Below are 22850 nucleotides of genomic sequence, written 5' to 3'. Positions count from 1 at the left end.
CCCTTGGAACCCTCTCGGCACCCTGATCTAGCCCCGCCTACAAGCGTGGCCCGCCCATCCGGCGTCCCGCCTTATGCACCTCTGGCTCCACCCACCCGGCGTCCCGCTCCGCCCACCCCTAGCTCCGCCCACCCAGCGTCCCGCCCTACGCACCCCCTAGCCCCGCCCACCCAGCGTCCCGCCCTACGCACCCCCTAGCCCCGCCCACCCAGCGTCCCGCCCCACGCACCCCCTAGCCCCCCCCACCCAGCGTCCCGCCCTACGCACCCCCTAGCTCCGCCCACCCAACGTCACGCCCTACGCACCCCCTAGCTCCGCCCACCCAACGTCACGCCCTACGCACCCCCTAGCTCCGCCCACCCAACGTCACGCCCTACGCACCCCCTAGCTCCGCCCACCCAACCTCGCTCCCTGTGCACTTTCCTCCGGCCCCGCCCTGCCTATCCAGCTCCTGGTCCGTAGCATCTCAGGCCCCGCCCCCTCCTCCCCCCGCCCTCCCCTCCTTCTGGCGCGCAGGGCTGGTGAGTCTGCGCACTTCCCCTTTGCTCCCTGGGTCCTGGTCCGCAGCTCCCAATGCTTGCAGGCCTTTGCTCCTGCCTTCCAGTTCTGAATTGTAGTCACGACCTTGAGAGCTCCTGCTTGTCATGGGCCTGCTATTGAAGCAGCTAAAAATAATGGAAGGGCACTGCCTTTCCAGGTTGTCTCCTACATTGCCCCTAAACTTACCCAAAGGTTTGTGTTACAGTCCACGGGAGAGAATTTACAGACCACCATGCTTTTTCAAGCCTTTTGTATTAAGCCGGCCTGAAAGTACACTTAATGAGAAACTCAGGAATAGAGCGTTTTTTTAAAGAACGTAAAAAAAGTCAGGTCAGCCTGAGCTAGAGTAAGACCCTACCTCAAGAAAGAAAAAAAAAAGGAACAAACAAACAAAAATAACGTAAAAAAATTAAAAATAAAGCAAAAGAACATAAGAAATAATGAGATCAGTGTCAAGTGCAGGTCTGGACAACCTTGGAACTGCAGTTTTTTCATTCACATAGCCTGGAGTTATCTTGTTAGGGACTTTACAACTGAAAGGTGCCCTAAGTGTTATCTTAGCTATGGGCATAACCCCAGTTCTTTTAGGGACCTTCAAATCCTTGACGGTGGTTGAGGGCTATATACTGAATTCTGAGGATAGGACCCCACTACAAGTGGGGGCGGGGTTGCAGCTAGGCCAGTGAGCAAAGTCGTAAGGTGTCCCTAGAGGTGAAGTTGGTCTTTTTATATTAGGAATGTAAGAGCCCATCCGAAGGACCATGAGGAGTGTCAGGAGGGGCCAGCAAGCAGAGAGAGTTAGCATCCTTACCATGTGTCTGCTGATCTCCAACTTACAGTGGTTATCAGGATACACACTGCTCTAAGAAGCAGATGATTTTCTTTTTTTAACCAGACACAGTACACACCCGCAGGACTGGTGGATTGTGTCCATTTTTCCTGGTATCCCATGTTGAATTCCTTAGGCATCTGCCGTGGGTAGACTAGTCAGCTTCTGGAGTGACTGGAGCAGGCCCATAGTCTCCTTGCCAGGGGCAGGAATCCTCCAGAGCTTGACCTTGAGAGGACCTGCTGGGTCCCTGGTGACCTGTTAACTGCCACAATTGGCTGAGGACACTTTCTTCTTGACTCTGGTGTGCTGAATTTATATCTCTTGGCTGAAGGGTATGGGCTCAATTCCATAAGGGTATATGGGTCCCCTTGTGTTACAATTATTTATTTATTTATTTAAGACAAAAAGGGAGGGGGAGAGAGAGAGAATAGACATGTCAGGGCCTCTAGTGACTGCAAAAGAGCTCCAGAGGCATGCACCACCTGTGTATCTGGCTCACGTGGGACCTGGAGACTTGAACCTGGTTCCTTACACTTCACAGGCAAGCGCCTTAACCCCTAAGCCATCTCTCCAGCCCATTTTGTTACTAAGAAAGTATCATCAATGGCAGGAGAATCTGGCTTACCTCTATACACCTAAATAAAGAGACACCATCAAACAACCAGAACCAAGAACATTAGCAAGTACAAACAGAACAGTTTTTATGTCTTAGGGTTGGGCTCCAGTTTTGACCCAAATGTACCTTAGGGCTAGGCTCTGAGATCTTCCCTTAGTGATATACCACTTTTTAACAAGTGCATATCAAGGAGAAATCCAACTAATACAAATAAATAACTATCAGATCAACATAAACAGTAAGGACAATTTTTGATTTTTTTTTTTATTTAAAGGAAAAGAAGTGGCTGACTAATCAGGACCTGACAGAGGTAGAAGAAAACATGAATTAATGCAAGATCTTAGGACTGTAAGCCAGTGTCAGACAAGAGAGGCTATTAGTCTGGATATTTATTTAGATTGTAATATTTTGTGATTCTATTCTCTTACTGGGTGTTTTAAGACCATGTAGGCAGCCAAAATAACTATATGTTATACTTTAGAGGTCCATTGTGACTCTGCAGAAGAGACTTTTAGGGACCTGTGAGGAGTTCTGTGACTCTCAGCACGGTGTCATCTGCTAGGATAAGTCAAGGCTGTGCTGACCAAGTGGCCCTTCCTCTCTTGGGAAGCCTAGAGGAATGGTTTTACTCTGATGTGACTCTCCTGATACAGCATTTCTGGCTGTCCATGTCCTCCTTTATCAAGAAGATAGGAGCCGGGCGTGGTGGCGCATGCCTTTAATCCTAGCACTTGGGAGGCAGAGGTAGGAGGATCGCCATGAGTTCGAGGCCACCCTAAGAATGCAGAGTAAATTCCAGGTCAGCCTGAGCTAGAGTGAAACCCTACCTTGAAAAACCAAAACAAACAAAAAAAAAAAAAAAAGAAGAAGAAGATAGATAACTTACCAGAAGCTAGAAGTGTCCCATCATCTCCTGTGCCCTTTTGACCCGAGAGCAGGAACTGAAATGTTGGTTATCCTTTTAGCTCTGAGGTTTCCAGTTGACTTTGGCTTATATATATGGTTAATAATCACCCTTGTTTTCTTACCTGCAAACTGTTATTTTTCAACCTTAGGTATAATATTCATATCACCTGTAAATGTCATGTCACATACAAGAAAATACATACATAGATGGTGACCCGATCATAATAGCTAATGGGTTTTAGATGATCTAGGAGGTTCTTTCCTAATGGTTCTGATAAATAATCTCTCCTGAAGAGTTGCCTTCATGCCTGTGTCATCTGTAAGACTATAAGAAAAAGCCTCTTGGCCACATGGGACAACAGCCTGCCATGAGCACAAAGTGAAAAGTGAAGGTGGGCAATTGGGGAACCAAAAGCTGAGGCTCCCAAAAGGCACCCCTTGTGAATAGAACTTCAGTGATGGACTGCAATAATTGTGGAGAAGTAAATGTCACTTGATTTAAGGTCTGGTTCTTTAATTCTGTTCCATTGGTCTATATTTCTGTTTTTATGTCAGTGCCATGCTGTTTTTGATACTATGGCTTTGTAATGTAGCTTTAGATCATGTATGGTGAGTCCTCTAGAGGTTTTTGTTGTTGTTTTTGCTGAGGACATATTTGAATATCTGAGGCCTGATGCCATTCCATATGAATTTTGAGATCATTTTTTTCTGTCTCTCTGAGGAATGATGCTAGAGTTTTTATTGGTATTGCATAAGATCTGCATATTGCTTTTGGTAGAATTGCCATTTTTACAATATTAATTCTACCTACCTAGGAGCATGGTAAATCTTTCTATCTTCTCAAGCCCTCCTTGATTTCTTAACTTTTTTTATGTTTCCATTATGTAGGTCTTTCACATTCTTGGTTTGTATTATTCCAAGGTATTTCAATTTTTTGTTTTTACTGAAAATGGGACAGCCTTGCTAATTTCTTTCTCTGTATATTTGTACTTTTCATATAGAAAGGCTACTGGTTTTTGTTTGTTGATTTTGTATCCTGTCACTTTACTGAAGCAATTAAATCACTTTTAGAAGTTTTGAGATGGAAACTTTTGGGTCATTTTTTTATTATAAAGGTCAATATACTAAGAGATTTAAAAAAAAATGTGATCATACAGTGAAAGTGAAACAGGAACTGACTCTTGGCTTGACCCCTTCTAGACAATATCTGACTACTGTTTCTTGGGAGATAACAATTTGTAGTTAATGTGATTTGACAGAAAGGAATGATAGCTCTATAAGCACAGACCATAAATTCCCCCCCCCCCCTACAGTGAGGAGAATTTAAACAAAAGATTTTAAAAGGTAAAACTCCAACACAATCAGGGTTCGGGACTTCCGTGTAAAACTTCAATAAAAGCTTTTTCCCTCTCTCTGAAGTGGGTTTTTCTGATTATTTTTGTATAATGTCTTCTACCCCTTTTATGTAAACTTGGGCCTAACCATTCTCAAGGCTTGTCTGTCAGTACGTCATTACTGGAGAGTAAGTTTAGAGCAGCTGTATGTGGTGGGGGGGGGGGGGGAAGGGGTGGCAATCTCTGGTCTTGAAGCTTCTGACCTGACTCCAGCTGAGCTGTGTTGAGTTGTTTAAATTCCAGGGAGAGTTTTGGGTTTCTCTCGGGGCTACAGGACATGTCTCTGACCTTGTCATTTTACAACTTTTTTTAAGAATAGGAGAATCTTGTATTTCCTTTGTGTATAATCTTAGTTACATTCAGGGTTTCCTCTCGGTGCTATTCAACATTAAAAGCTGACCATCCTAACTCACAGAGGGCTTGAAATTTCCTAGTGTTATCTTAGTATCATAATCTCCTAAGTCTCCTCTTTTAAGGATGTTTTTGATCTTGTAGTCCAGGACAGTGGGCTTGGTGAAGGACTTCCCCACAGTGAATATCCCACTGTATTGGTGCTGCAGAACAGACCCAAAGACAAGGCCTTCCTGGGCACGCGCTGCCCAGTGACAGAAGTCACTCTGCAGCCTCAGGGCTGTGAGCCACATACACACACGTACACACACACTCATACAAAGTACACTTTCCATGCAGACTCCAGACGGTCATTTCCCCCTGAGGTGACCTAACTGAGCAGTTACAACGACTGCCACAAATTCCCAGCTAGGGGCGGTGAACCCAGGAGGGAAAGGAGACAACTTGGGACTCTCTTGAAAAAGGGCAGAACAAGCAATAGGCAAACTCAAGGGAGTATCTTACTGGAACTGCCAATGCAGTTTCAAACAGGGAATAGCACTGCTGACATAGCACAGGCAACAAGGGCAGTGGAGCTCTCCCTCAAGGAAGAGGTGAGTACTCTGGGTGAGCTTCTGGTCACCATTAAGCCAAAGTGAGTTCAGAGGATAGTCCAGCTCACCTGTCCTCAAGACAGACAAAAAGAGAATACAGAGTAACAGCACAGGACAAGACCCCCCCCCCCCCCCCAGGACAGACACTGTCTTGGGCAGAACTCACTTCATCCTCAGATTTGTCTCCTGGCCCCAAGGTGTGAGGGGATTTAGTGCTTCTTAGCATAGGTGGATTCTGAACTGCTACCACTAAGCTATATTAAGTGACTACAGCTCGTTTAGGACCAATCAAACCCTGTAACTATCATTAGCATCCCAATCCGAGTTGTGGAGCTGGCAGTCCACTTTGTGACCAGAAGACTGGTCAATTGGACTGCCCATACATACACTCAAACTCACAAGAACAGTCATTCCATGAGAGCAGGTACAATATCTTAGCTCTAAAAGATCTTATCTATCTCTCATATAGTAATTTGACTAGCCATGTGTGGTAGTTTGAATGGATGTCCCCCCAATAGACTCAGGAGTTTTATTAAAGCTTGTAACTTGACGTCACTGTGGGTAGATCCTAGGGTCTAGCCCTAAGATATGGGGCTGACCTGGCATTCGAGTCTGAAGGTATGCCAAGTGCCTGGGCTCTGCTGGGGATTCTGGAGTCTTATTGCTTATGGTTGTGATGGAGTTTGCTTTTCTCTCTCTGTGTGGATCTGTGCAAAGGATGCCAGCTTCTGCCATTAGGGAACTTCCCCTGGATCTATAGGCTTCCATTTCTCCCTTAAGCTGTGTTGGGTCTGGAAGTTCGTCTTAGCAACTGAAGCTGGCTACAACACCATGCACAAACAGAACCAAACCCATGGGGTCTATCTTGAGAGGCAGAACCAGATATCTGGGTCCTCCACTACTGGTGTCCCAATATAATGCTAGAGGACAATGGAACACCTTCATTAGGTGTTTCCTCTCCTGCCCTTAAGAAGGTTCCCCATAGGGTCTATCCTTCACAGCTCACAGGAAGGTTCCCCACAAAGTCTGTCCTTGTTTCCCTCAAACCAGAACTGACATCAGTGTACAAACTTACCTCCTAGGAGAATGTAGAAGGACCCAGTCCATTCTTATCTCTTGGAAAACAGCAGTCATTCCAGACCTCCCTGGACTCAGTGTGAGTCACAGAGCCCTGGAACATCTTCAGGCAGCATCTCTTCTGTAACCTCCCCCTGCCCAGGGAAGTCTGGAGCTAGCCTGAGTCCCGTGGGTATGGGGAATGTCACTGGGACCTCCAAATGTTATAGCCCATGCAAGAGAATTACAGACTTCCATGCTTTTTCAAGCCACTTGAGAGTCCTTTTTACTAAGCCAGCGACTATGAGGGTTAGCTTCACTCTCAGTGCAGGTGCTCAGGGGTACAGCATTATTTAAAGTCAAAAGACCATAAAAAAGAATTATATCAAAAGCTGGGTATGGTGGTGCACACCTTTAATCCCAGCACTCTGGAGGCAGAAGTAGGAGGATCACTGTGAGTTCAAGGCCACCCTGAGACTACATAGTGAATCCCAAGGTCAGCCTGGGCCAGAGTGAAACCCTACCTCGAAAACCCAAAAATGATGATGATGATGATGATGATGATATCAGTGTCAGATGCAGGTCAGGGCAACCTTGGAACTGCAGTTGTCTCACTCAGACATCCGGGAGCTAGCTTGTTTACACATCTAGACCATGCTTGAGACAGTGGGGAATCATGAAAGTGTTATCAATGCAGACATGGCCCTCCCAGGGAGTTAGGGAGTTTGTAACTGAAGGTGCCCTGGCAGGCACAAACGTGCCATCTTAGCTAAGTCAAGTCAAGGCCTAGTTAGGACAGAATGTCATTATCTTAGCTATTTCAATTTCATTAGTTTGGGATCCACCCTAGATACACCAGAGAAATAGGTTTTTTTTTAAAAAAAAATATTTTTATCTATTTATTTATTTGACAGAGAAAGAGGGAGAGGGAGAAAATGGGCATGCCACTGCAAATGAACTCCAGACACATGTGCCCCCTTATGCATCTGGGTCCTGGGGAATCGAGCCTCGAAGTAGGGTCTGTAGGCTTCACAGGCAAGCACTTAACTTCTAAGCCATCTCTCCAGTTTTTTAAAAAATATTTTTATTTATTTATTTAACAGAAAGAGAGAATCAGATAGTTTTTTTATTTTTTAAATTTTTTTATTTTTATTTATTTGAGAGCAACAGACAGAGAGAAAGAGGCAGATAAGAGAGAGAGAGAAAGAATGGGTGTGCCAGGGCTTCTAGCCACTGCAAACGAACTCCAGATGTGTGCACCCCCTTGTGCATCTGGCTAGCATGGGTCCTGGGGAATAGAGCCAACCAGGGTCCTCAGGCTTCACAGGCAAGCGCTTAACTGCTAAGCCATCTCTCCAGCCCAATCAGATAAATAGTTTTAAAAGAACATTGGAGAAAGTGGTGCTCATCCCAGGCTAAAAGAGATAACTTCAAAAATTAAGATCTGTCAGCCATAGAACCTATGGACAATTATAGTTTTGAGTTGTGAATGTAATGGCAACTCTAAAAAATATTAAAACTCACAAATACCCAGCCCACCCACTTTATTTTTATAGATTTTTTTATTTACTTATTGTTATGTTTTTTATTGACAACTTCCATAATTATAGATAATAAACCATGGTAATCCCCCCCACACTTTCCCCTTTGAAACTCCACTCTCCATCATAACCCTCCCCCCATCAATCAGTCTCTCTTTTATTTTGATGTCATGGTCTTTTCCTCCTATTCTGATGGTCTTGTGTAGGTAGTGTCAGGCACTGTGAGGTCATAGATATTCAGGCTAATTTGTGTCTGGAGGAGCACATTGTAAGGAGTCCTACCCTTCCTTTGTCTCTTACATTCTTTCCACCACCTCTTCTGCAGTGGACCCTGAGCCTTGGAAGGTGTGATAGAGATGTTTCAGTGCTGAGCACTCCTCTGTCACTTCTTATCAGCGCTATGGTGCCTTCCGAGTCATCCCAAGGTCACTGCCATCTGAAAAGAAAAGCTTCTCTAAGCAAAAGTGAGAGTAGCATTAATATATGAGCATGAACAGTAACAGAAGTGCTTACTGGGAAGTTTGGTGAGTATAGAATATACATTTAGCCAGATACCAGCAGATGTTACACCCCTAGGGCTCATGACTACCCCTGTTGTAGGTTTTCAGTATCAGGCATGTATTCCCTCCCATGGGGCAGGCCTCCAATCCAATTAGAGAACAGTTGGTTTCCCCCATAATAGACATGTCACCATTGTACTTGTTGGCGCATATGGCCTGCTTGGCCAAACTCAAGGCTTGCAGTGTCCACTATTGTTTATCTACACTGGTGATTTCTCTCTCTCTCTCTCCCTCTCCCCCCCCCCCCTCTCTCTCTCTTTCTCTCTTATTGAACTGCATGCAGTGTAGCTTTTCCAGTTTTCTGTCAGCTGGTCTACACAGAGGACATTTTCAGCTCAGCTCCAGCAGGATTTCTCAATGACCTTGCAGGCCAAGTATGTGGAGTCTTCAGCAATAGGGTCTTATCATCTATTCCTGTTAGGAAACCAAGGCCCTCGGCAATGGCGTGTAATATTTTGGGGTGTCAGTGACCTCCCTGGCCAATAACTCACTGGAAGGTATCCCATCTCTGGCGCTGAAAATCCTTTCCAGGCCCATCCATTTCCCTGCAAATTTCATAATTTCATTTTTCTTCACTGAATAGAACTCTACTGTATAAATGTACTGCGTCTTTATTATGCACTCATCAGTTGAGGGACATTTAGGCTGGTTCCATTTTCTAGCTATTGTGAATAGAGCAGCAATAAACATGGTTGAGCAAGTATCTCTAAAGTAGTGAGATGACTCCTTAGGATATGTGTCTATGAGTGCTATCACTGGGTCATATGGCAAATCTACTTTTAGCTATCTCCAGAACCTCCACACTGATTTCCATAATGGCTGGACCAGATTACATTCCCACCAACAGTGTAGAAGGGTTCTTCTTTTTCCACATCCTCCCCAGCATTTATTGTCATTTGTTTTCTTGATAATAACTGTTCTGACAGAAGTGAGATGGAATCTAAAAGTAGTTTTAATTTGCATTTCCTTGGTGGCTAAGGATGTAGAACATTTGTTTAGATGTTCATATGCCATCTGTATTTCTTCTTTTAAGAATTCTGTATTTAGTTCCATAGCCCATTTTTAAATTTTTTTGGCAGATAGAGAGAGATGGCATGCCAGGGCCTCCAGTCGTAGCAAGGCAAACGAATTCCAGACACATGAGACACCTTGTGCATTTGGCTTATATGGATCCTAGGGAATCAAACCCTAGGTCCTTTGGCTTTGCAGACAACTGCCTTAAGAGCTAAGCCAGCTTTCCAGCAAAAAACTGTACTCTTAACAATATCATAGATCCTGGAAAAGCACAGTATCTTATACTAGATAATCATTTATCAATTCTGGCTACATCCTTAGAATTTGCATATTTCATTATGGGCTACATTTTTTTCCCCTTTTTTTGTGGTGCTGGGTATTGAACCTAGGGCCTTGCACATATAAATGATTTACAATTGAGCTACATTTCCAGCCTCCTTGTTTTTGCTTTTTATAGTATAGTTGGGATGGAGTCTTGATAAATTGCCCAGACAGGCTTTGAACTTGTGACCCCACCACCACCACCACCTCAACCTGCAGAGAAGATGGGATGACAGGCCTACACCACAAGGGCTGGCTTTCATACTTGTTTTTTTGTTTGTTTGTTTTTTGAGGTAGGGTCTCACTGTAGCCCAGGCTGACCTGGAATTCACTATGGAGTCTCAGGGTGGCCTTGAACTCACGACGATCCTCCCACCTCTGCCTCCCGAGTGCTGGGATTAAAGGTATGCTCCACCACACCTGGCTTTTCATACTATTTTTAAATAGTTTATTTATTTATTTATTTATTAGAGAGAGAAAGAGAGAGAGGCAGACACTGAGAATAGCCACTGCAAACAAACTCCAGACACATGTGCTACCTTGTGCATCTGGCTTATGTAGGTCCTGGGGAATCCAACCTGGGTCCTTAGACTTCACAGGCAAGTGCCTTAACTGCTAAGCCATCTTTCCAACCCTTCATATTATTTTGACTTCAGCTCTTTGTTATGATACACTCCCTAAAAGTTCTTCAATATTTCAAATGACCCAAACAGAGTTTAAGGGTTCTCTTTATATAGTAGGTCAAACTATGTTCAGGAAAATATATAATACTTTCCTGTATGTATGTAACAAGGATGAAATGCTTTCCACCATGACTAAGCATTTTTATCAAACATGGCTGTAACTCCTACAGCTTGAGGTGAGCCAGCAAAATTATCATGGACTTTTTCCTTCGTTATTGTGGTAACTGTACCTCTGAGCAATCCCAAAATATGACTTTTAAAAAAAATTTTAAGCCAAGAACTTTCACCTTTTAACTTAGTTGAAGCACTCAATGGTTTCTCTTTGGCATGTCCAAATTGTCAGTATTGTTGATCTGTGCTTTGGGACCATGATTAAGTACAATAGAGATTATTTGAACACAAATGCTGCTCTGCCAGAACCTCAGAGGCCCCCAGCACCTCATCACTGAAGCAGACCAAAAATGAACCCAACATGGCTCAGGGAAATTTTGCGGAAGAGGGGGCGGAAAGAATGTCAGAGCCACATGTTGGGTCATGATTTGCAGAGACATTTATCATACCAATAACTGTGGGCTAACTCCACAATGCACGACCCATTTACATCAACAAGAAGGGTCCAATGGGAGGGGGTAGATCATAGATGAACCTAAACAATGGTACCAAACTGCCTGTATTTGCTGAAAAGAAAACTAATAAATTAAAAAAAAATTAAAAATATACAAAAGATAAAAATAAAAACAAATGCTACTCTGAGTAATAGTTGGTTTGATCACTGTGACAGTTATTAAGTGACTGATGGGCTGGCAGTACATATAATATACTGATATGTAGTATGTACCAAGCAAAGGCATGATTCATGTCCTTGGAGGATGGAGTGAGAGAGAATGAAACTTTATCATGCTACTCAGAATGACACATAATTGAAAACTTATGAATTATTTATCTCTGGGATTTTCTATTTAGTGTCTTCATACCTCCATTAACTATAGGTAATTAGACTTCAGAGAGCAAAACCACAACTCAGAGTTAACTACTGTATAATTGTGGTCATGAGTAAAATTATGGAAGCACTGTTAATTATTCTGGCCTTCTCCCTTGTGTCTTGTGAATTACTTTTCTTCATTCCCCAGGGCTTGTTTACAAGCCTGAGATGTCTTCTGCTTCCGTACAAAATCCAAATCCATAAATGTCTGAGGTAGGATGAAATCTACAACTCAGGCACGAGCATGGAGAGATTTCAGGTGTGTGATGAAGACTCACCCATTCATTCAGGCTCAAGATGAGGACTCTAACTATCAAAATCTTCAAGGGCTGAGGATGTAACCATGGAATAACTGAAAAATGGAGTTTTGTGGAGACAGGTGAATCTGCTCTGTCCCCACATCTCTGAGTTCTATGGCTGTTCATACTGTCTGCAGGAAAATATTCTGCTTCTCCGTTAATCACATGTCTTGCAATTATATGACTATTGCACTTCGTTAAGAACACTAAAAATGAAACAAAACATTTAATTAACAAAGGTATTTATTTCCATATATAGTTATTAAATTTTTCTTGCTACAGTTTGATCTAAAGCCAGGCCAAAATCTTCCTCCAAGGCACTTGTTAGGTAACATGCACTCTTTAGGTAAGATATCCCCTGGGTCAACATGAAACAGTCAAGTAGCTATTGGTAACATACTTGCATGAAATATTTATGACATTTGATCATAGCCAACTTCAACCTCATGACTCAACAGCTTTAGGGAAGAAGTATATACAAAGTCACAAAAGTGTTCTGGTCTGATGTCCATTCACTTTAAAAGACCATTGCATGTGAGTTCACAAAGGTTTTAACAAGTGTGTGGATAAAAAGAAAGGGCCAAAGGTTGAACTGAGCATGAAGAACACTGACTTAGCAAATAGGACGTCCCTGATTAGTGATTTCTCTTCTCTCATTCTCTCTCTCTGCTCCTAGCTTCCATGTGAGCAGTACGAGGAAATCCATGGCTTACAGGCCAATCAATGAGTGTGTTCAAATTGTAATTGAACATAAATTAAGGACTCATTGTTTCAAAGCTAATTCACTATATACTGTTTTTCAGATGAGTATCTCACTGGTGCATCTTAAATAGGATGCAGTATAAGGGTAAACACATTGCAATGACCCTTTCCTAGTCTACAACAGACAAGTTTGGGTGCTGACGGTGTAGCTCAGTGGTACATCATGTACCTAGCATGTGGAAAGCCTCGGTTTGAACCTCAGCACTACCAAAACCAAAGAGAAGCAGAAAGAAAGAAAAATGGGAGAAGGTACTGACTATGGTTGTCACTTTTGGAATTTATGATATACTCTTATGAAGTAACTTTGGTGGAAAATGTGTTCTCTTGAGAATAGTTTTCTTGGGGTAGGGAATGTCAAAAGTCAAGCGACACCTTCCACAGCATTGTGACATTAAAAAAAAAAAAACCCTGCTCTGTGAATATGCGTTCATTCTGATAGTAAAGGTTTGTTGAAAAGATTGATATTCATATGTATGTCTTCTGTATGTCCGTTATATGTTCCATCCATTAGTCTGCCTTCAGTGGTGTCCATTTATTGCCCTTCAACCATGCACTTTGTACATGAAATACATAGTGGGGCAACTCCCAAATTAAGAGAAAATCATGCAATAACACCTCTACTGTGTCAACCTAAGCTTCCCATGCCAGCTCTGATCCCCAGAGTTGGGGGAGATCTGCTACAACCCAAGAAAAACATGGCAAGGAAAAGAACTGGAAAGCCAGATTTCATTAAACCCAATTTTTGGATCATGACAAAATTGTATTTCTAGCCAGGTGTGGCAGCGCACGCCTTTAATCCCAGCACTCGGAAGGCAGAGGTAGGAGGATCACCACGAGTTCGAGGCCACCCTGAGACTACACAGCCTGGGCTAGAGTGAGACCCTACCTTGAAAAAAAAAATTGTATTTCTAAAAGTGTAAGCCATAGAAGTCAAGAATTCATTGCAGAAGTATCTTTACATTAAAAATAAAAAGAAAATATGAAGAGACAATTATTTGTGGGTATTATAATTATTTTTTTCTTTTTTCCCTTTTTGGCAATTAGTAGATTTTGACAAATCATATGCATGTGTATAATATATTTTGATCCCATTCCTCCTCCATTATTTTCCCTTTCTTCCTCCCATTTCCATCAGGCCCCTTCTTCTCAACTAGTCCCCTATTTCATCTGTGCATGTGTGGGTGCCCCATTAAGTTTAATTAGGGTTGCTTGTATTAGCGGAGGTTTTTTTTTGGGGGGTATTGTTTTTTTTTAACGAGATTGTGGGAAAATTAGCAGTGGCTACACTATTGAAAAAAATTATCTCCTCCCCTTACCAAAACAATAGCTGTGGCTACCTTTTCAAGGCAGATAGGCGCTTGGGTAGAGTGACTCTCCACCACTTCCCTAATAGGACTATGGGATACTATTGGACTGGTTGCCTAAAGGATTGCTGGCTCTTCAAAGACAGCAGTTTCCTAATCACCCTGGGCTCCACGGCAATAAGCCCTTGCCATGCAAGCAAGAATTATAATTATTTTTGCTATTTAAAAGCTATCTGAGATGGCTAAAACATATCTAACTTCATCCATGGATACAAACCCGCTGAATCAAAATGTTATTTCCCAGTAGAAGTTTTATAAATGTTTCTAGCTCCTAGGTTCTGGAAAGTGTCCTCTGCTTGCCTGGGCCTCAGCATTCATGATCAGGCTATAGTCTCCAAAATGCTTTGAAGAATAATGAACTCAAAACTTCACTAGTTCCTGAAAGCTAACACTACATCGAAGGAAAGCACCAAAAACTCTTTGAAGACAACGTCCTTGAAGAGAACATTTCCAACCTGCATTAGGTGGCAATTCTGTCATGAGAGGAGTGGATAAAGGCAGTAAGTATTTCTCAAGGTCACAGGGAAGACTATTTTGTGGTTTAGTCTTCGGAGCCCCTGTGTCATCCAGCAGTATTGGTGTGACCCCCAGCATGAGGAGCAGTAGGGTTTTGTTAAGAATGCGCCATTTAGAAACCTCAACTTAATGGTCCTCTCAGATCATGCCAGCCGAGCTCCGAGTCTTTCCTCAGGCGGAACTGTTCTGTACATCTCTTTACTTCGTTTCAAAGAGCAGGAAGCCCGCAAAGGTGGAGAAGCGCTGGTGGTCTCCATGGAGGGCACCGCTGCCCATTCTCAGCCAGACCTCATCCCCTTTGGCAAGCTTCAGCACCGCATGGTTGCTGGATGTATCCGATTTCCCTTTGGTTTCATAGCTAGAAAGAAACGGGCACAAAAAACTTAGGGTGTTTTGTCTTGGTTGTACACAGGCAGCCCTTGAACAAAATGCAAACTGGGTCCTCCCTTTCTCTTGTGCATTGATGCACTGTCGTGGGATCTGTTCTCTCAATAGCATGCCAGCAGAAATGACAGATCCCTCTATTGATATCCAGGAAAAGCCTCACAAACACTTCTCCTTCCCAGCCTCTGGACCATTCATGACAACAGCTACCACGGTCTTGGGACCCATGGGTAGAAGTCTGGGTTCTTGAAGGCCACTGTGTAAAAGGGGGTCCTCTTCCTCCTACCCCAGCTGCGAACACCCCTCCTAGACTGTTTTATCCACCCTGGATGAGAAGGAAAGAAAGCTCTTTGTGGAGTGCTTATTAGAGGCCGTCTAGCTTCCCCTAACCTGTCTAGAATTTGGCCCTTAAAGGGCATGCTACAAAAACCCAAATTACAGCAGGTTGGATTTGTTCATGGTCAGGAAGGATGCAATGGGGAAACAACTATTGCAGGCTGGAAACATGGAGGTGCAGGTTCTGCTTGGCAAAAAAAAAAAAAAAAAAAAGAGAGAGAGAGAAGAAAATTAAAAAAAAAAAAAACTTGAGAAAACATGTTAGCCTGGGAGACAGACCGTGTGCTTGTTTACAAAGTCAGGGAGAGGATGGAAAGGGACAAAATACTCTTTGCTGCTTTTAGGTGCCTCTGCCAGAAATGAGCTTAGACAAAAACTGACATAGTTGGGAAATAAGTAAATAAAACCTCACTAATCAAGGCCTATTAAGATTGAAAATGCCAAGTGATTTTATGCCTGGAAGGACAAACAAAACTGGTGTTTTCATCTTAGGAATTTATTCAAACAGTCACAGCTGTGTTGACATGATGGCCACAATACCTTGTGCCATTAGTGAGAGAAAGAAGAACAAAGAATCAAAAAAGAGGCTGAAATTTATCTGTCAAGTAAAGCACATTGGGGGTGATTCATTAACACATGGACTGACTGGTAGTGAAGAGCAAATGCAGGTTTGTTTTTGCATATGGTATTGCCAAAGAATAAGCCTTGAGTAAAAAAGGCTTGGAAGGAGCCGGGCATGGTGGCGCACGCCTTTAATCCCAGCACTCGGTAGGCAGAGGTAGGAGGATGCCGTGAGTTCGAGGCCACCCTGAGACTACAGAGTGAATTCCAGGTCAGTCTGGACTAGAGTGAAACCCTACCTCAAGGATGTTAGCAGTGGCTAGAGGCCTTGGTGCACCCATTCTCTCTCTCTCTCTCTCTCTCTCTCTCTCTCTCTCTCTCTCTCTGCCTCTTTCTCTCTCACAAATAAATAAATCAATTTAATTAAATTAAATAAAGAATGCCAGAGGAAAAATATAATTCTGTTATGTTTGATCCACAACAGATTATGGGATATACTAAAGTTCTTACAACAATGTCATCTACCCTAACTCCTTTTCTGCCTGTAGGCATTCCAAACACTGCTTCCCATTCAGGCCAGATTCCAGAAGACATGAGTAGTCATTTCAAGTGATTACAAATAACAGAGAAAAGATAACAGCCACAAAGTTTTTTTTTTCTAACTCAATCTATTTAATTATGGAAAAGGTGCTGGCTTTCCATCATCCTACAATAACCTCAGAGCAGTGTAATATTTTTTTAATTTACTTATTTATCTATTTGAGAGAGAGAAAGAGGTAGAGAGTAAGAAAGAAAGGGTACACCAGGGCCTCCAACCACTGCAAACGAACTCCAGATGCATGTGCCTGCTTGTACATCTGGCTTACGTGGTTCCTGAAGAATCGAACCCAGGTCCTTTGGCTTTGCAGGCAAATGCCTTAACCGCTAAGCAATCTTCTCCAGCCCCCAATATATCTTTTTTTAAGGAGCCTAAAAGCCAGGTTGGCATGACAAGGATCTGAGCAGGCACACTGCACAGAAAGAAGGACCTCTCAAGCTTTCTCAATCAGCCAGTGAGGGGCTGGTTATGAACGCTGTCAGCAGAACTAAGCCTCAGGAATAGGGAGCGTAGGAAGACAGGAGAAGTGATATAGAAAGGGAAAATATGAATGAGCGGTAATGCAGGTCTCTTATCAACTTGTCAAACAATTCATCAGATTTACTTCTTCTCAAACAGCAACGATAATCTGACCTGGTCCATCACGGCTCTCACTGAGCACAGGGGCCGCATTAGGATTGGCGGATTCCTTGACAGTTTCTCTGTGGAAGCTCTGAGACCTGTGACAGAAAAGTCTGCCCACCTGTACATGCTGAAGACTGTGTTTCCGTTGTGCATGAGGTACACGTACACTTCCTCCACGTCCTCATGCTTCATCATGCTGAACGTGAAGAAATACACACCTGGAAAAGACAAGGAGTCGCTCACCTCACGCACACATGGACGGTTGAAACCCAGGGCAGGGAGAAGCCGCATGACACCATGCTTCTTGGCTCATCTTCTAGGTACAGTGTAGTTTCTTTCTTCTTCTTTTTTTTTTTTTTTAAGAAGTACTTTTATTTATTTATTTATTTAAGAGCAACAGGCAGATAAAGAGAGAGAGAGAGAGAGAATGGGTGTGCCAGGGCCTCCAGCCACTGCAAACGAACTCCAGACACGTGCGCCCCCTTGTGCATCTGGCTAACATGGGTCCTGGGGAATCGAGCCTTGAACCTGGGTCCTCAGGCTTCACAGGCAAGCGCTTAACTGCTAAGCCATCTCTCCAGCCATCTCTCCAGCCCCAATGTAGTTTCTTATTGGCTTCTTTGCAAGACTGTTCCTTTAGCTACTCATCTTCCAAACACTAAAATTTCTTTTTTCACTTTCTCAGTGTCTTCCCTACTTACGTTTAGTAAGATGACAAAAATCCTTAAGAAAACAAGTCATGCATCTAACGTATAAGAAAGCAAACCCAAGATTTACAAAGGGAAAGGCCAACACTATCTGTTTTCAAAGGAAGCAAAAAGCTCATGGCTTAGTGGTTAAGGTACTTGCCTGCGAAGCTTAAAGACCCTGGGTCAATTTCCCAGAACTTACATAAGCCAGATGCACATGTGGTTCATGTGTCTGGACTTCATTTCCAGTGGCTAGGGGCCCTGGCATGCCCATTCTTTCTCTCTCTCATAAATAAATAATTTTTTTAATAAATAAAAAACAAGAAAATGAGCCGGATATGAAATAATAAGGACAACTATAGTCACTAAACACTAGCCAAGACATCAAACTATAATGAAATACTGGAGCACATAATAAATTTTCCATAATTCTAAAACAAAAAAATAATAACTTTGGTACTTTTCCATGTTATTCGTGGTAAATCAGTAAAATAATGTATAATAAGAAGAAAAACTTGGGTCAGGCGTGGTGGCACACACCTTTAATCCCAGCTTTTGGGAGGCAGAGGTAGGAGGATTGCTGTGAGTTCGAGGCCACCCTGACCCTGAGACTCCATAGTGAATTCCAGGTCAGTCTAGAACAGAGTGAGACCCTACCTTGGAAAAACAACAACAAAAAAAAATATTCAACTCAGCAATACAACCATGTTACTAAAAGTGTATCCTCAATTTATAATAGCTGGGAAATGGAACCAGCCTAGATGTCCCTCAACAGATGAGTGGATAATGAAGATGTGGTACATTTATACAATGGAGTTCTACTCAGCGGTAAAGAAAAATGAAGTTATGAAATTTGCAGAAAAATGGATGGACCTGGAAAGTATTATACTAAGTCAGGTAACCCAGGCCCAGAAAGCCAAGCGCCACATGTTCTCCCTCATATGGGGATCCTAGCTACAGATGACTGGGCTTCTGTGTGAGAATGAAAATACTTAGTAGCAGAGGCCAGTAAGTTGAAAAGGAGACATAAAGGGTGGAGAAAGGAAGGGAGGAGGATACTTAATAGGTTGATATTGTATATATGTAATTACAATGATTGTAATGGGGAGGTAATATGATTGAGAATGGAATTTCAAACGGGAAAGTGTGGGGGTGGGGAGGGAGGGAATTACCATGGGATATATTTTATAATCATGGAAAATGTTAATAAAAATTTAAAAAAAAAAAGTGTATCCTCATTTGAAAAAAGAAATGGCATAATTTGAAAGCTGCATGTTCTTACAATGAGGCTTCTGGTAGCAAGTAATTCAATATGACCTCACACACTCTAAACACTCGATAGATGATGCTTTCCTTCCATGACTAAGAACAATCCAGGAGAAGGCAGGCAAGCTAAGGAAACTCTTCCTAACGCCAAATGATTTTGGACTTGGGAATCACAATTTGGAAAAGAAAATCATGGAGCTCTTATTGATTACCAGGTAACATTTATTTTATAAGGGAAAATACATAAACACCTAAAATATGAAAGGAAAGAAGCACTGGGTGGTTCTATTTTTTTTCAAAGATGTGATCGAGCTAGAAGCTGAAAGGGTGCCACATGGCTTTATGTGATGCTTGCATGATTCCAGGGAGATGCAGTCGGTGTGTTTATCACATGGGAAAAGTTATGAAAACCAGCCATGGCCATGTATACACTTGACAAAGTGCTTCAGAGATCAAAAGCAAAGACAACTAAGAATTAAAGGACTTAAATAAACAGTTTACAAATGAGCCAGCATGGTGGCGCACACCTTTAATCCCAGCACTCAGAAGGCAGAGATAGGAGGTTTGTAGTGAGTTCAAGGCCACCCTGAGACTACACAGTGAATTCCAGATCAGCCTGGGCTAGAGCAAGACCCTACCTTGTAAAACCAGAAAGTAAAATAAAATGAATAAATAGTTTACATATGTTCTATTTTCTATATTTTACAAGTTCATATAATATGCACTTACATACAAGCCTCAAGAAGATAAAATTGAAACCACAAATCACAGAAAAAAATGTTAATATTCATTAGAAATGTTGAGCATTGAGGCTAGAAGATGTCTTAGCGGATAAAGTATTTGCCTGCAAAGCCAAAGGACCCAGGTTTGATTCTCCAGGATCCATGTTAGCCAGATGCACAAGGGGGCACACATGTCTGGAGTTTGTTTGCAGTGGCTGGAGGCCCTGGCACACCCAGTCTCTCTCTCTCTCTCTCTGTCTCCCTCTTTCTCTGTCAAATAAATAAAAATACTGAGTATTAAAAAAAAAAATAGATTGTAGAAACATTTTAGAAAGAGCAAGTTAAGAGACCAGATGGTGAACAGTGAAATTCTTAGAAGTAAAAGTCCAGAAGTGAGCATTTGCTGTACCTCCATGTAATTTCCTTCCCAAGGGGAGTCACTGAAGCGAGAGGCAACACACTTGCACTGTAGTCTCCAGGGTTTTGTGTTGCTGTCATTGCAAATGTCAACTTTCTTTAAATTTTCGATCCCCAGGTTGGGAAAGATGGAGCCATTGTTTTGAAATCTTTAGTGAGGTGAAAAATAAGCCTTATAATTGGTCAGCCAGGCCAAATGAGCCAACGGGTGCAATAGTGGCATGTCTGTCATGGTGGAAACCAACTGCCCTCCAATTGGACTGGAGGCCCTCTCCATGGGGGGGGAATACATCCCTGATACTGAAAACTTAAAACAGGGGTAGTCATGAGCCCTAGGGGTGTAACATCTGCTGATGTCTGGATAAGTGTATATACTATGCTTATCAAACTGCCCAGTAAGCACTTCTCTTAATATTTATACCCTTATATAAATGCTACTCTCACTTTGGGTAGAGAATCATCTCTTTTCAGATGGCAGTGACCTTGGGATGACTCAGAAGGTCTCATAGTGCTGGAAAGAAATGACTGGAGTACTGAGTAACATCTCGATCACACCTTCCAAGGCGCAGGGTCTAATGTGGAAGAGGTGGTGGAGAGAATGTAAGAGCCAAAGGAAGGGCAGGACTCCTTACAACGTGCTCCCTCCAGACATAAAATAGCCTGCATATCCAAGACCTCATAGTGCCTGACACTACCTACACAAGACCATCATAAGAGCAGGAAAAGATCATGACATGAAAATAAAAGAGAGACTTATTGAGATGGGGAGGGGATATGATGGAGAATGGAATTTCAAAGAATGTGGGGTAAGAGAGGGAGGGTATTACCATGGGATATTTTTTATAATCATGGAAAATATTAATAAAAATTGAGGGAAATAGGGCTGGAGAGATGGCTTAGCGGTTAAGTGCTTGCCTGTGAAGCCTAAGGACCCCGGTTCGAGGCTCGGTTCCCCAGGTCCCACGTTAGCCAGATGCACAAGGGGGCGCACGCATCTGGAGTTCGTTTACAGAGGCTGGAAGCCCTGGCGTGCCCATTCTCTCTCTCTCCCTCTATCTGTCTTTCTCTCTGTGTCTGTCTCTCTCAAATAAATAAAATAAAAAATTAAAAAAAATTGAGGGAAATAAAGCTGTGCACAAACAAAAAAAAGAAAAAGAAGCATAAGTTAAGGAGTCAAGTGCTAGTTGGTACCATCATCAGAATGGTCTCCAGCCAAGAGGGCTCTGAAACACTCCATATGTTAATCAATGCATTATAAAGACATGGAACTCAGAGGAAACGTTAACTGGGGATAGCTAGACATTTATAGACTCTTTGGCAAACATAGTGGGTTTTGTTTTTTTTGCATTTGTATGTGTGCGTAGTGAGGTGTTCATGTATGCTTTTATGTGTGTGGGCACACATGTGTTTGCATGCACAAGCCACAGGCTAATGATGAGTGACTTGTTCACTGGTTTGGCTAGACTAGGGAGGGAGCCTCCTGCCTCCGCCTCATCGCTGGGGTTATGGGGGTGTCCAGCTTTGATGTGACTGCTTGACCCAAACTCAGATGATCACATCTGTGCAGCAAGCACGGTACTGACTGTCAGCCACCAACTAGATAGCGTATAACAAAATAGTTACGGGAGGAAAGTCATAAGTCTTCAGAGCAGAAAAATCACTAAAGTATGTTTAAAGCTGATTAAAGTGCGATTTTTAAAAATCCTTTCAGAATTTAACTCATTTCTGGCTTAAACTGAGTAGAATAATAAATCAAGGCACATATTAAAAGCATTTGTGTAAGCCAAACATGGGCACTGCATCCATCAGACTTTTTGTTCTTTCTCTTTTCCTTGTAGAGAAACAAGGAGAACTGAAAAAGAAATATCAAAAAAGTGTCCATGGGCTGGAGAGATGGCTTAGCGGTTAAGCGCTTGCCTGTGAAGTCTAAGAACCCGGGTTCGAGGCTCGGTTCCCCAGGTCCCACATTAACCAGATGCACAAGGGGGCGCACGCGTCTGGAGTTCGTTTGCAGAGGCTGGAAGCCCTGGCGCGCCCATTCTCTCTCTCCCTCTATCTGCCTCTTTCTCTCTCTGTCACTCTCAAATAAATAAATTAAAAAATCTTTAAAAAAAAAAAGTGTCCATGTTCTGCAAAACTCAGGTACAGAGAAAAAAAAAAATCAATAAACTTCAAATATGTGTTGGTGTCACCAAATGCCACAAAGGACAAGCCAAGCTGCAGGCAGGCCACCTAGATAGACTGGATCGAGGTTCTGAGACGGCCGGTAGCAGATTGAAGCCAGGAAGTGACACTCCCTGGTGACAAGAGACGACTTTAAAGCGCACATACTGAGAAAGAGCTCCCGTGAGCCGGCCTGGGATGAGACAGAGGCTGTGTGTGTCTCGGGAAAGTGTGCTGGGAAAAGACAGAATGTAAAAGCAGTTCCGAAGCGGCAGATCTCAGAATCTGCCAGCACAAACAAGGCTCCTAAGGGCCAGAGAATGTCCCAGTTACAAACCTGGCTCCGCAAGCCTTCCTGGGGGAGAGTGGGGAGGCCGAGGAAGAATGAGAAAAACACACGGAGTAGCTATGCTCAAAAGCCTCAATCAGTGCCTAGCCACGGGAGAGGGAGGCACAGCCATGCCGGGCATAGGTGGCTGTCTGAGCTCCACCCTCCGCCAAGAAAAACTACTGCATGTAGCAGGTCTAAGAAAACCCAGCTCCTTCACTCATCTAATATTTTTACCTTTTTATGATTTTCATATTGGATGATTTTCATACTGGAACCTGATGTAATTTAATCATATCCTCCCCCCATGATTTCTTGTGTCCCCCCTTCTCCCTTCAACTGAATTCCTTCTTTCCAACTAGTCTCTCTTCTCTTTCGACAACTTTTCTCCCGCCCCACATCATTATGTGCTCATCAGCTAAAGCAGAAAGG

General features: G+C 42.9%; 1 protein-coding gene across 2 annotated transcripts in view; it reads right to left on the bottom strand.

The window, feature by feature from the left end:
- Positions 1 to 11913: 11913 nt before the first annotated feature.
- C1qtnf3 (C1q and TNF related 3) overlaps positions 11914 to 22850 on the bottom strand; it is a 31142-nt gene continuing 20205 nt past the window's right edge. For both annotated transcript variants that reach the window (XM_004652515.2, XM_004652516.2), the window contains exons 5-6: positions 16952 to 17051; positions 11914 to 14688 (exon numbers count right to left, since the gene is read on the bottom strand). In XM_004652515.2, coding sequence (XP_004652572.1) covers positions 14529 to 14688; positions 16952 to 17051 — 260 coding nt within the window. In that variant the 3' untranslated portion in view covers positions 11914 to 14528. The remainder of the gene's footprint in view (positions 14689 to 16951; positions 17052 to 22850) is intronic.

The sequence above is a fragment of the Jaculus jaculus genome, chromosome 13, assembly GCF_020740685.1.
Source record: "Jaculus jaculus isolate mJacJac1 chromosome 13, mJacJac1.mat.Y.cur, whole genome shotgun sequence".
Taxonomy (NCBI): Eukaryota; Metazoa; Chordata; class Mammalia; order Rodentia; family Dipodidae; genus Jaculus; species Jaculus jaculus.
The sequence above is the reverse complement of the archived record's forward strand: the minus strand, read 5'-3'. Positions and strand labels throughout refer to the sequence as shown.